At 44.5% G+C, this 14,613-nt stretch overlaps 1 protein-coding gene across 1 annotated transcript in view; it reads left to right on the top strand.

Annotated features, from left to right (window-relative positions):
* Positions 1-2,094: 2,094 nt before the first annotated feature.
* Positions 2,095-14,613, top strand: part of TAP46 (2A phosphatase associated protein of 46 kD) — a 66,774-nt gene continuing 54,255 nt past the window's right edge. Inside the window, exons 1-2 of the mRNA XM_087670719.1 lie at positions 2,095-2,466; positions 4,089-4,211. Coding sequence (XP_087526845.1) covers positions 2,344-2,466; positions 4,089-4,211 — 246 coding nt within the window. The 5' untranslated portion in view covers positions 2,095-2,343. The remainder of the gene's footprint in view (positions 2,467-4,088; positions 4,212-14,613) is intronic.

Here is a 14,613-nt window from a genome sequence, read left to right as displayed (position 1 = left end):
ATATATAAAGTGTGTGACATATCATGTGATTGCCAATGGTCGCCTCTAAGAGCTTAATATATGTGTGTGACTTTGAGAGCTTGATCTTGTTACTTGTTTTTATTGTTTAACAGTGACTAACTGTAATGCTGCATTATTTCAAGATTCAAATGTATGGAGATTGAGCCTTTGAGAAATTTAGAAAATGTCACATTGAGTGCCATTCAAGTATCTCATGAGAATCTTTACTACATCCTAATGCTTCTTGTTGAGGTTTGCATATACTTGCTAACAACTCCCATTACATAGGCAATGTTTAGATGTGTAGCAATCATGACATACGTCAAGCTACCAATTGCAATTGCATAAGGAACCTTGGCCATTTCAACCTTTTGCTCATCAAACTTAGGGCAATGGTGGGATATGAGGTAGAAGCTATGGAGTGTTAGAGGATTGAGACACACACATATACACACACAAAATAAAAAAAGAGTTATGTGGGTAAAAATGAATGCTTCACTTATTCTTTGTTATCTTCACCTATATACGGTCGTACAATGTGTACATATATAAGAGGTGCTCGCTCAGCTATTGGCCATTGGCCTTTAGCCCAACACTATGCACACTCTAAATCCCTCAAGCATGCCACAAAGGTTGTAGCCAAGAGACAAGCATTGTAAAAAGGAGAAGAAGAAGGATAGAAGCCCAAATCAAAACCCTACATATGTGAGGTTCAAAATGAATGGAAGAGACTCATTTTTGTGTGTGTAACTTTGTGAGCTCTACTTCTCTATAACTTCTCCTTCCTTTTACTCCAAAACTAATGTGATAGTGGCAACTTGACAATTTGAGAGAGTGTGTGCAGGAAATTTCTCTTCTTGCTTGCAAGTGCATGTGGGAAGGATTGAAAATCCTGGATCAAGCGGATTGGAAATGTTGGGATACACACTTGAATTGAAGCTTAACTAGAGCATCTCTCTTTTTATCTAGACTACAATAGAGAGAAAAATGTGTGTCTTCTTGCAAGCTTTTAAGTTTTCTCTTGCTTTTTTACATTCTTGGGAGAAGGTCGAAGCTTAAATTCCATGTGACCCAAGCGACAGTTGAGTTTGCCGATGAGTCTCTGTTAATCAAAATTTGAATTTGCTAAAAATAAGAATTGCCAAAAATAGTGCTTGCTAAAGTCTGAGTGTGAAGGACATTGCTAAGGTCACTAAGAGTTACTAAAAGTACCATTTTCATAACATTTGCATCTTCATTTTACAAGATCTTCACTTCTCACATCTTCTAAATTCTTCACTCCTCACGTATTTTTTGAAAACTTTGACAAGCACTATAAAATATTCCACAAAGTGTAGTTTTAGTAGAACAACACCAACACTGGCAAATGGTAATGCAAATTGGCTATTGGCAAACTTTGAGGGTTGAATGAAATCATGCTAGCAAGGAGGAGTTTGGCTCGCAATGTTTTAATATAGAAAAGGAGAAGGACACTAATCTCTTGGTGTGACCATGCAATTAATTTGCTAGCCTACTTTGTGCTCTTGCCTTTTGGGAGGTGGTGCACTGCATGTCTTAGAGACAAGCAGATGCAAGGGCAAATGTTTATGAACATGTGTCCTCTTGCAAGACACTATGAAAAAGGAGGAGGATGCAACCTTGAGTGCCTTCTCCTAGGACCATTTCAAACACATGAGATTTGCGGGCATCTTTTATGTGTTTCAGGACTTTTGTGATTTAGCAAAAGTTACGAAACTTTGCTAGTAGTGTTTTGCTGCATTTTACTTTTTGCAGTCGGTTCAAGTGGTAGGATGCTCTTTTTCAAGATTGCATGCGCTTTATCATTGACCTTAAACATCCAATATCGTCACTTGTGTGCACTTCATCATTAAGCTTTAACATCTGACATCCTTGCTTGTGTGAGAGCGATTGTCCACAAATTGTGTAGTAATGTGAGATGAAGTCTCAAACTCCATGCATGAAACCCCTCTTTCTAGGTCTTTATGATTTTACAGCCTTGTTCTAGAAATTCCACAAGATAGAGGGTCATACTAGTAATTCTTATTTGTATATAAACATTGGCGTCCATTTTCATTTACATTGTGTCTTTCTGCGTGTTGGAATTTTGGCGGAGAGAGAGAGAGAGAGAGAGAGAGAGAGAGAACAGAAGGCAGCCTAGCCTACAAATCGATAGATAATCAGGCAGATTTACACGACAAAGCAGCAGAATTCAACTCAAATAAGTACATCAAATTACATCTCGAAATCGAATTTTAAACATCACCCGTTCTCGGAAACAGGCCCTGCTGATCTCTTCATCATCTGTCGACCGTGCTTGCGTGCGTTTTGCATATTACTGCTGCCATGGAAGACGGTTTGCATGTTGCTCGGGCAAGCCATGCCCAGTCGGAGCATACAACCTTGCCATCTCTCTTTGACCAGGCTCTTCAACTGCATGCGCGGGCCAGAGACTCTCAACTTACACCTGTGAGTACAAATCCACCCCGTTACATCGTTCCTGAAGGCAGCGATTTTGTGCTGTCTCATAAATGGTTGATTTATTCGATCGGCATCTGTCATTTCCGAGTAGAGTTCTTTAGAAGCATAGACTTGTCCTTAGTACAGTAGGTACAAAACCGGTACAAAACTATCAGAAACTAAACCCCGAAGGTGTAATTGTTCAATTTGATCACCTTTGGGAGGGTTTCAAGTTCAGTGTAGCTGTGCACATGATCACATCATATTCTGTTAGGAGTACATGTGTACATCGCGTCTGCATTATGAAGTCTATCGTTGTGCCGGTGTGAGGAAATGCTAGGGCAAACAGAAGAGACAAAGAGTGTATGACACACCCCAATAAAACAATTTAACAAATGTTTAATAAACAGAAGATGTGTAGAAATGAGAATATGTGGCCTCGAGACAGAGTGAGAATATGTGGCCTCAACCCTCTGTCTGGAGGATGGGAATATAGGCGAACTGGAAAAAGTTGCAGGGGACGTTGAGAACAGCTCCAAGAGCATGCCATACTCAAGTCTGCTATCAAACATAGCAGCAATCCACTTGCTTGATGTTGGGGAAGTGCCACTCTCCTGTGCAGCAATGTGGAACAGCAAAACGTATCAGTATGCTGGCTGTGAGATGATGTGACAGTCTAATGGGAGACTGTCAATGCAGGCAGCAGTCCTCCAAACCTGAATATGCAGCAATGAAGAGCCTCCAGCATCAGTGAACAGACCTGAACACCAGCATGAGAATGTCAATTGTCTGAATGCAGTAGGTCCATCAGGCAAATAAGAAAATGTGATGGCGATAGCAAGCTGATGATTGCTGGGCAGACCTGATATAAAAGCATGAGAGAGAGATGTAGGCAATGAATGCTAGAGATGACAAAAGGTGATGACAATGGAGAGAAAAGGCTGGTGCTTGGAGATAGAATGGCAAGGATGCCTGCAACTACAGTTTGTAGAGAATTTTGAGCCTTTTTTCCTACCAAAAATAAATACTCCAGCCCAGTCAGAATTGGCAAATCCCTGCGGGGTTGAAAGAGCAGCCAGTAAATACACTTGGCATACCTTAATATATGCATACATAATCCAATGAGACTGCTTAGGTGCATTAAACTAATGGCTTAAAATGGAGACTGAATGAGCTAGATCAGGGTGGGTGTGAATGAGCCATAAGCATGGTTACCAGGAATGGGGAATGGGGAAATGCCCAGGGTCAGGAACGTGAAGTTTGTTTTGGACAATATTTCTCCACCTTTATGTGTTTTATGCATATAAGCTGTTAGACTTGCCTTCCTCTTAAGTTTGTAGTATGTTGCCTTGGCTTAGCTCCATCCAGTAGCAGGATAAAGATAAGTTTTCTGGTCTTGAAAGTCTGCACCATTTGTATTAACAAACTTGATTTTGGTAAATTGGTTTCTTTATTTTGTACGATAGTCTGTGTATGCCACGTTAGTCAGCTGCTAGAAAGCAATCAATCTTGTTTATTATGCAAGAGAAACTTTTTCTTGGCAGTGAGACTCCAACTATGTGGAATGCTGTCCGAGCTATTATTTATCTTGTTACTTGCAAAAGAGAAACTGATCAACCTTTTTTTTGTAGGATGAACTTCTCAATGGCTGTGCACTTTTGACACAATGTGAAGCAATGATAGATAAGCTTGGTTTATTTTCAGCTAATGAACAGCAGGATGATATTAGCACTGGTGACCTGAAATACCTACTGGTGAGTCATGGCAATGTGAGAGAAATTATTTCTGTTGAGTAACGTTTTTTCCTTCTTTTCTAGGTCTCGCCAAACTAGCAGTCTTCTACAAGTAAAACTGCACCGTTTTAGTTTGCTTGCTTTGATCGCGTTGTGTTTATTGTTTTGCTCCTGCCTAACAGGCAGGAAATAGGTATAACATGCCCCTTATTGAGTCAAAGTCATGGTTAATAGATATTAGTATTTAAGTGCTTACATCGCAGTATTTGGTGGGTTATGGAGAAACTAATATTCTTAAGATTTTGGGTCCTTTTGTTGCTGTGTTTGAGGTTTTTGCATTTAATATTTTGCCAACTGTTGAATAGGATGGCTGCAACTGTTCCTCTCTATGTACCGCCCCTACATATAGCGGTCCTATTCATGTATAGCTCTCACATGTAGGGTCTTATTTTTCTTCTTGTTCAGCTTGCTTTTTCATTCAACGCTTTGACTTGTTCTTTTTTTTGTACTTTTACAATTACATATCATTTCTTACTTCTATTGGGGTAAATGCCAATGGCCAAAGGCTGCCGCGTGGGCACCCCACATGCTATTACACACTATATAGTCATATGCAAGTGAAGATAATAAAGAATAAGGGTAATTGAGTACCCACCTAAAACTATATTGTGTGCTTCCTCTCACTCTCACCTTCTTGCACTCCATAGCTTTGACTTTGCATCCCACCATTGCTTCCCTCTCAAGTGGTGTTAGAGCTACGTTTGTGGGAGCTTATGGCTGAAGGGAAGAGCGTGAGGAGTCAAGCTTCATCGCAAGGTTGAGGATTCGAGCTTCATTTGTGACATTTGTGCTTGCTGCCTGGATTATAAAGAGGTGCTAATTTCCCTATCGAGCTCTTCGTTGAAGTCAAACAAGTGCTTCAGTCTGAGGAGCCATTGAGACTTGACTCAAAGGCTGCTATAGCCCATTTTGGAAGTATTTGGGTAGCCAACAGTGGCTGGATTCAAGGAAAAATAGTTTGATTTTTGAATGCTTGGGAAGAGATTTTGGTCTATGTATCTGATGTATGCAACGATAGGGGCTGCTTAAGCTCAAGGGAAGCTTGTTCTTCATAAGCAAAGGGTTAGCTTGTGCTCACAAGTAGGGGAACATCAAATTGGGGAAATGGTAGCTATCCTCCAACTTGTTAATGTGGTCTTTCATGGAAAGAATCATCAATAGCGAGCATCCGTAATTTCTTCTTGAGAGTAATCCTGTGGGCAAATGTCTTTTGATGGTACAAAGAAGCAAGCTTTGTCCACACTGCCATCGCTTTTCGCAACCTGCACACATGCACTAGATAGAGTCCTGTAAGCTCATAAAGAGGAAAGATCGGGCTCTAGAGTTGAGACGATCCCATAAGGTCGCACGATCCATCGATGATCCAACGGTGGGATCCTCCACTAGACGACAGGGATTAGGTTGGGTAACAAACTTCCAAAGATTGAAGATATCAAGGATACACTCCACCTTACATGACCAAAGCGAGTAGTTTGAACCATCAAGTTGGTCCTCTTTGGTAAAGAAGGGAGTACAGGCACTTGTATAGAGGGTGCCATGAATGGCATATGAAGGCCAAAAGAAGGGGCCTTCTGTGAGACATGGAGAGAATGGGGAGGAGAGGATTCCTGAACAAATGGGCTAGGCGACCTTTGTTCTTCACGATCCGTGTGATAATCTTGCCGCCATTCGGAGGACTGCTGAGAAAGCTCCTCATATGTATCATCAAAGCCGTGAAACTAGTGGTAAGGTATCTTCAAAATCTTGCAAGACATCCACAAGAAATTTGCGTTTTAGTGGAAGACAGCTTCAAAATAGGAGGAAATGGCTACATGATCACAAGGAAGTCAATGTAGAGGGTCTATCTGGGGGAGAAATATTGTCACTTGCACAAAGAAGTTATCGCCTTCAATAAGAAAGTTGCGTTTTCATCAAAACACAGATGTGGATGGTCTCCCTTGCAAGAATCAGGAACTTCGTGTCTCTCTTAGACAATGATACCATGCTTTGATACCATGCGAGAGCGCGCAGTGGAAAGAAATGCAAACACAGACACAAAAGGAACAGAGAGAGATTGCAAGAAAAAAAAGACGAAATCTGCACCTGAATAAGAAAGAATGCGGATACAAACGAGAAAGTGGAAGGAGGCTGATCAGTCTTTGCACACGGTCCATAGTGTTAGTGAGGGCACCAAATTAGGTTGATGATGACAGTGTTGTGCCGCTACGTAGACACAATGTGAAAAACCCTCGAGTACTTTATCATTCAACTTTCTTATTAATCTAGAGAGTCAATGTCATATTAGTCATTAGTGTTAGTGTCCATAGTATAGATGGCTCAAAATGATGGGATTTTTGGACAACTTTAGCTTATTTTTGATATTTTGGACATTATTTCTTGTAAATATTCTAAAAAGGTGTAGGAAACTTCTAGAATAGGGTGTCATGCATAAAGCAAGTTGCTTTTCAGGCAGTTTTGGAGATCTCATGCAAAAAGAAGGGCTCCCAAATCCGCGCTACGCACAATTGCAGTTTTTTGGCAGCAAACAGCATTTCGGATGGTGAGGAGGGAGAAGGAGTGATCTGGGAGAATTCTGATTAGGTGTCCCCTAGAGTTTTACTCCCCTTTCAGAGCCAACGAAACCATTAGATTTGCCGTTTGAGTAGCAAAGTAGAAGCTAGTATTTGGTGTCTTGGAGTTTTACTCCCCTTTTAGAGCCAACAGAACCATTTGATTTGCCGTTTGATCAGCAAAGTAGAAGCTAGTATTTGGTACAAGTTTTGGGTATAACAGGGTGAAACAGGGCACGATGAAGGGGCGACTCATTGTAAATAGGTTTTCTTAATCAAGGATTGGTTTTGGGATACTTTGAGCTTTGATCTCTTGCATGGTGTGTGGTTTCATCTCTCATTTGTCTCTACTCCATGTAATCTCTATTATCATCTAAGCTCTCATACAAGGATTTGCCTAATCTCTTACTACCGTTAATCCTCGCTTAAGAATCTCTCTAACATCATATAGATCTATCTATCCATTACTACTCTTATTCACTTTCACAGCCAGAGACTTGGTGTCTTCTTGGCATATGCACAGATGATCTTGACATCTTTTTGGTGAACCTAACATGAAGGCCAAGGTGAAGACTCAGGTATGGATGTAGATGCACAGGTACTTTTGGTACAAGATATAGAGCAGGCTATGGAGTATCTTCAAAAGCTGCTTGAGCTTAGATACATAGATGATGCAGTTGGGATGCAACTTTTGGTTATATGTCTAATGCTTCTTGAAGCTTATAAGTCCTTGATGAAATTGGACGAGTCTAAGGATGAACATACGCTTTGTATATGAAAGATACAGCAAGTGTTGGATATCAGTGTAGAGATGAGCAAGCTTGGATATGTAACTTATGTCACTTATGGATTTTGGAAGAAATTTGAGGTCGTATGCAAGAGGCTTATTGCAGCATATAAGTATCAATAGCAGCAATGGGAGAAGCGAGGAGGAAGAAAAAAGGAGGTGGAACGAGGAAGAAGCAAGAAGACAGATAGAGGAGGCATTTCAGATGATGTGGAAAGAGGAGAAATTAAGGATGCAGATGCAACCAGAGAAGGATAAATGTATAGAGGAAGCACATGCTTTTGCCCAAGCTTCACTACTTGCTACCAAGGCTGAGCAATGACCTGCGGCTGTTGCTATGGATGTTTTTAATGCACCTATTGAGGAGTTGAGCACGTATGCAATGAGTGCCTATGTTGAAAGTATGGAGGTTGTGATTTTCCCTATTGAGGATGCGTATGCTAGTGATGCTTTGAGTTGCCATACCGATGAGGTCTCTAGAATTACTATGGATGCTTTAAGTCACCACATGGATAATGGTTATGCCGATACTTTTGATGGTGTGAGTACCCATGTAAATAATGTCTTGAATGAGACTAAAGCGAATGATAGGGACAATGCATATGTAGAATTTTTGAGTGCTTATGAGAAAGCCTATGAGACTCATGTACTATTGGATGTAGGAGAGACTATTGATGTGTTGACTAGTCATACCACGGATGCCTTGGAAGAGTCTGTAGTGGAAGAGTTTTGTATATGCATACTTTTTTACTACGTATGAAGAGGCTTATGAAGCTCATGTTTTACTTGATACAGGGGCTCAAGGAGAGATTGGTGACTTGCTGGATGACATGATTTGCAAGACATAGTTATTATCTTTGAGATAGTTCATGAGCTAGAGGCTATGCAGATAGAGAATCTTGTGTATAATGCTATATAGCTAGAGAATGTTTCGGATGCTTTGTCAGAGGTTTTGATAGGCATTTCAAAGATGCTTCAAGATCAAGGTTGTCCATGTCCTACGGACAAGTCAACTTGTCCGACCTGTCCAGGCCCGTCCGCCACGTCCGGTTCCGTCTGGTTTGTTTCCCGCCGAGTCGTCTGATTGTGTCATTTGCGCCCTGTCCGAGTCCCGACGGTTGACCGTTACTTGTACGCCTGGGCTCTGCGGCCAATAAACGGTCACTTTTTTTGAGTGTTTTCCCCCGGGCCTCGTAACTGTCAGAGTGCAGCGATGCGGAAGCGTGGGACCAAGACTGAGAGAGAGAGTGAACATAGAGAGGAGAGAGAGAGAGACAGTGGAAGATGAAGATCTGCTATATAAGGTGTGCTGTATACAAAGATATGCAGATATATACACGGGCGCAGTGCGCGTGACTGCGTGTCTCCACCTCGATGATGCAACCTGCTGTTCACCTCGAAGTACGCTGCAATCTGCACGAATCTCCAGCCTGAAATCTGCAATCACCAGTGAGAACAATGTGCAGACTGCCGGCTATAAATAGCCTGAAATAATGCGAAAAATATGGCAGGTCGGCTGCATTAAATGCAGCCGACTGGTACAGATCTGTCCGACTGTACCAGACTGCCACGTGGCAGCTGATGTGGCACGTGACGTGGCTGCCTGCTCCGCCAGGGGATGACTGACAATCGCTAACACCCCCTCTCAGAGCTTGGACGGGGCAAAAGCCTGAGGGATCTAGCATGTCTCCGAAGTAGAGCCTGGGGAAGCGCCTTCGTAAACAAATCTGCAAGATTGTCCTCCGTCTTGCAGTACTCCACAGCTATGGTCTCATCCAGAAGCTTCTCCCTGATGAAGTGGTACTGGATCTCTATGTGCTTCGTCCGGGCATGGAAAACAGGATTCCGTGCCAAGGCAATGCAACTCTCATTGTCGCATCGCAGAAAAGTAGGACGAGTCTGGGGGCATCCAAGCTCCTCCAACAATCTCCGAAGCCACATAGCCTCACATGTGGTGGAAGACGCGGCCCGATACTCCGCCTCAGTAGACGAAAGAGCTACCGTGGGCTGCTTCTTGCTACGCCATGAGATAACACCTGCACCCAAGGTAAAACAGTAGCTTGTAGTAGACCGCGTGTGGTCCACATCGCCAGCCCAATCTGAGTCGCTCCAACCTGCAAGTACAAGATCTGAACCACCTGTGCCTATTGGATAATGAATCCCTAAGTCAGAGGTCCCCCTCAAATACCGAAGTATCCTCTGGGCAACCTGCCAATGCATCGTCTGAGATTCACTCATGAACCCCGCCAAGAGACCAACAGCAAAACAAAGATCAACACGAGTGTTGAGGAGCCAAATCAATGATCCAATCAACTGACGGTAGCGGGAAGCATCCGCCAAGGGAGAATCTGAATGTGAAGTGGCCTTCCAGTTCGGATCCATAGGAGTAGAAATGGTCCGACAATCCTCCATCGCAAAAGAAACCAAGAGCTCCTGTACATATCTCTGCTGAGAGATGAAAATCCCCCTCTGAGACTGATAAATCTCATGGCCCAAGAAGAAGTGGAGTAGACCCAAGTCCGTCATCTCGAACGCGTGATGTAAAGATGCCTTCGTCTCTTTGACCTTCTGTGCATGATCAACTGTGACAATCAAATCGTCAACATACAACACAAAAAGCACACAACCAGCCTCGGAAGTGTGTACATAAAGCTGCGGATCGGTCTTGGAACGCCGATATCCTAACTGTGACTGAAGGAACGAATCAATCTTCTCGTTCCATGCACGCGGAGTCTGCTTGAAGCCATACAAGGCCTTCTTTAACCTATAGACCTGCCCATCTGAAGATCCAAAGCCAGGAGGTTGCTCGACATAGATCTCCTCCTTCAAATCACCATTGAGAAAGATCGACTTCACATCCAACTGGTAGATAGGCCATCTCCTATGGCCAGCCAAGGCAAGAACAGCTCGAATAGTCGCCATACGAGCAATGGGGCAAAAGTATCATGACAGTCAATCCCGGGGCGCTGTGCAAAACCTTTAGCAACAAGGCGAGCCTTGTGCTTGTCCAAAGAACCATCGCTAAGGTACTTGGTCTTGAAGACCCATTTGACGCCAATTACCTTCTTATGAGAGGGGCGAGGCACGAGGTACCAAGTGCCATTCCTCTCAATAGCCTCCAACTCGGCTTCCATAGCTTTCTTCCATGGTGCGGACTGTAAAGCCTCCTTCACGGAGGTGGGCTCTCGATCCTGCATAACACGGGTCATCAAACAATAGTTAGAGCAAACAAGCTCTGTAGAATGTGCCTGGTGCCTTCGTGACCGCCGCGGACCATCCTGCGGTCCCCACTCCTCAGGGACCCCCTCGATCCTTGAATCTCTGAGTGTGTCACGGGCCCAACGAGGACAAGGCCGGACCTCTTCTCGTCGCTCTCCATCAGTTGAAGACTCTGGGATATCCACCGGTGGTAACTCCTCAGGGGTGACCGGTGGAATAGTAGACTCTGTATCAAAAACAGAATCGGAATCAAAAGGCGCTGGCTCCAAAGGAACTGTCTCGGGAGCCCAACTCTCCCCTGGATCTCCAAGAATGGGATGCTCCTCACCCGCTTCTATGGCGGGAACCTCAACGAACCGCACATCTCGACTGGTGTACACATCCCGCTTTACGGGATCATGCAAACAATAGCCTTGGGACTGAGAGCTGTAGCCAACGAACACCTGTCTTCGGGAAGCCGCTTCAAATTTATCACGATGAGTCTTGGGAATGTGAACATAGGCATCACACCCAAAAACCCTAAAATAAGAATCATCGGGCTTAGTCCCAAAGTAAGCCTCAAAAGGTGTCATCCCATCAACAGCGGAAGTGGGGGATCGCTTGAGGATGTGAACGGCAGTAGCCACAGCCTCGGCCCACAGAAACTGAGGTGTCTGTCGGTGCTCCATCATGGTGCGCGCCATCTCGATCACACTTCGGTTCTTCTGTTTAAGAATGCCATTTTCTTGAGGAGTGTTGGTGTTAGCAAACTCCTGGTGAATGCCTTTATTTGCACACAAACGAGCGAACTCATTAGAAACAAATTCACCGCCCGGAGTGCAAGGTCTCCAATCGCCAGCCCAATCGGTTCTCCTCAAAGAGAAGCCAATCCTTGAAGTGGGAGAAAGCCTCCGACTTCAACGCCAAGAAGTAGGCCCAAGTCATCCTGCTGTAGTCATCTACGATCAACATGAAGTACGAGCTTCCTTTCAAGGACTCGTTCCGCATAGGGCCACAAAGATCCGTAGATACAAGCTCCATCGGTGAAGTAGACCGCTGCGAAGCTTTGTTGGGAATCGCATCCCTATTCTGCTTCCCACGAATGTAGGAGACTCATGGCTGCTGGCTCACCACTATGTCCGGCAACCCTCGAACAAGCTGTCCACGTGACGCCCTCCGAAGATAATCATAGTTTAGGTGACCAAACCGAGCATGCCATAGCTCGGAGTGTGTCTGAGAGGTAAGAAGAAGAGTAGGAAGAGCGGTAGAAGACGTCAATTTGTAGATGCCGTTCTCCCATATCCTGATGAGAGAACCTTCCGTGATCCACGATCAAGGACTCGTACCGAATCACTGTCAAACTCCACCAAAAGTCCAAGGGAACAAATCTTATGAACCGAAAGTAGATGATACCCTAAACCTGGCACATGCAACACCTCTGAGGTATGGGTACCACCACGTCCATCTGGAATAAGCTGCATCTCACCCCGTCCTGCAATAGACACAGAAGAGCTATCTCTGATGAGAATCTGCCCACGTGAAGGACGCAACTGGGCAACACCAACTGATGAAGGAGTCATGTACCGGGAGGCACCACTGTCTACGATCCACTCTCGAGCCTGTGGGGCTGTCATCGCAGGATCAGAAGCCTTCGGTGTAGAGTCCTCAATGACTGCTAGATGAAGAAACGCAGTTGATGAGGGTGCAGCCACCACTCCAAAATCCTTCGAGTCTTTCTTGGTGGTGTCCTTCTTGTCTTTGTCGGGGCAATCCTTCTTCCAATGGCCGGTCTTACCACAAATATGGCATGTGGATTCTTTTTCCTTGTCCTTCTTTGACTTGTTGTCCTCCTTCTTCTTCTTTTGGTCCTTCCCCTTCTTTTGAGAGGCTTGACCTGTCAATGCTTCCGACTTGGAAGCATGCTGTCCCTTCAGTTGTTCCTCTTGGTCCAAGACCGTAGGAACCAACTCTTCCCACTGAAGAGTAGACTCACGCCCTGAAGCAATAAGGGCAGAGTAGAAAGCACCGAATCGTGGCGGCAACTGGGACAGGAGTGTGATCGCCATGTCTTTGGAGGAAATCGGCTTCCCCACATTCTGAACCTGCATCTGAAGCTGTCTAAGCTTGTTGATGTGCTCGCGCAACGAAGAAGACTTGTTCACGGACAAGGTTTGCATTTGCACCTCCAAAGAAACCTGCTTCATGAGGGTCATCCGGTTATACATCTGGTCAAGCTCCAGCCATATCTTCCGAGCCACCGTCAAGTGCTCGATGTGGGCTATCATGGCTGTAGTACAAGACAGAAAAAGAAAAGAACGAATCCGGGCATTCAGTTTGTCCCAGTGAGACTGTGCCTTGGCCAACTTTGCACGAGCATTGGAAGAGAGTTTGGACTCATCGCTCATCGAGGGCCGGTCGATCTCCTCCTATACAAGCTCTGCCAAATCGTAAGACTCAAGGATGGCCAACATCATCACGCGCCAGATGCGGTAATTGTCGCCATCGAGTTTTTGATCTGAGGGAAGAGCCGGTAAGACAGGCACCTTCCAATCCATGATCGCGTGGAACTCCAAGTCAATCTTTGTAGACATCTTCACCTGTAATGCCTGCACAAATGCAAAAGTAGCCCCCTCTGACTGTGAAAACGCAGCCTGCTAGGGCTCTTTCTTCCGCGTCCCGAACCTTCTTCAACCGCCGGAGGCGATGAAAAAGTAAAACCTGCACTTGAAAGCTGAAAACACAGCCTTCCTCCTCTTCAAACAGCAGCAAACAGCAGCAAATTCACCAACTGGACTCCTCTCCCGCGCGCCCATGCTCGCTTCAGCCTTGTTCCGATGCACAGCCCTCCCGCTCGCCCTCGAACGCTGGAAATGCAGCCTTGTGTCGCGATGGAATCTCCTCTTCAGGTAGGTTCTTCACTCAGTCAGCCCTTCTTCACTCCTCTGATACCATGTCAGAGTGTAGCGATGCGAAAGCGTGGGAATTAGACTGAGAGAGAGAGTGAACACAGAGAGGAGAGAGAGAGAGAGAAAGAGACAGTGGAAGATGAAGATCTGCTGTATAACGTGTGCTGTATACAAAGATATGCAGATATATACACGGGTGCAGTGCGTGTGACTGCGTGTCTCCACCTCGATGATGCAACCTGCTGTTCACCTTGAAGTACGCTGCAATCTGCACGAATCTCCAGCCTGAAATCTGCAATCACTAGTGAGAACAATGTGCAGACTGCCAGCTATAAATAGCCTGAAATAATGTGAAAAATATGGCTGGTCGGCTGCATTAAATGCAGCCGACTGGTACAGATCTGTCCGACTGTACCAGACTACCACATGGCAGCTGACGTGGCTGCCTGCTCCGCCAGGGGATGACTGACATTCGCTAACAGTAATCTGTTTCTTTTTTATCTTTCTTACCTTTCTTTTCCTCTTTTCTTTCTTTTCTTTCTTGAATATTCTTTGTTCTTCTTTTCTTTCTCTCTATCCTTTTCTTTCTTTCTTATATTTCTTTTCTTTCTCTCACACAAAGACTCAAGAGAAAAGATTAAAGATTAAAGTTTTAAACTAACAAGTTTAAAAACTCTCTCTCCTTCCCTCTTCATCTCTCATGATTCAAATTTCATCCATCTCTCTCTCTCACATACACACAAATTCACAATGGCACAATGCAACCATCCTCTCCCATGGATGATGGGCCACCATTTAAATTTCAGAATTTGAAATCTCTCTCTCTCTCTCTCTCTCTTCCCCCCCTACCCCTAAACCCCAAAGCACTCTCCCTTTCTATAAAAATCTCCCCTTCCCTACCATCTCATTCATCCTTTCAAGTT

Source organism: Lygodium microphyllum, chromosome 28 (assembly GCF_053477565.2).
Source record: "Lygodium microphyllum isolate KBCC chromosome 28, Lygodium_microphyllum_v1.1.10, whole genome shotgun sequence".
Lineage (NCBI taxonomy): Eukaryota > Viridiplantae > Streptophyta > Polypodiopsida > Schizaeales > Lygodiaceae > Lygodium > Lygodium microphyllum.
Note: the sequence above shows the minus strand (reverse complement) of the source record. Positions and strands in the feature narration are given on the sequence as shown.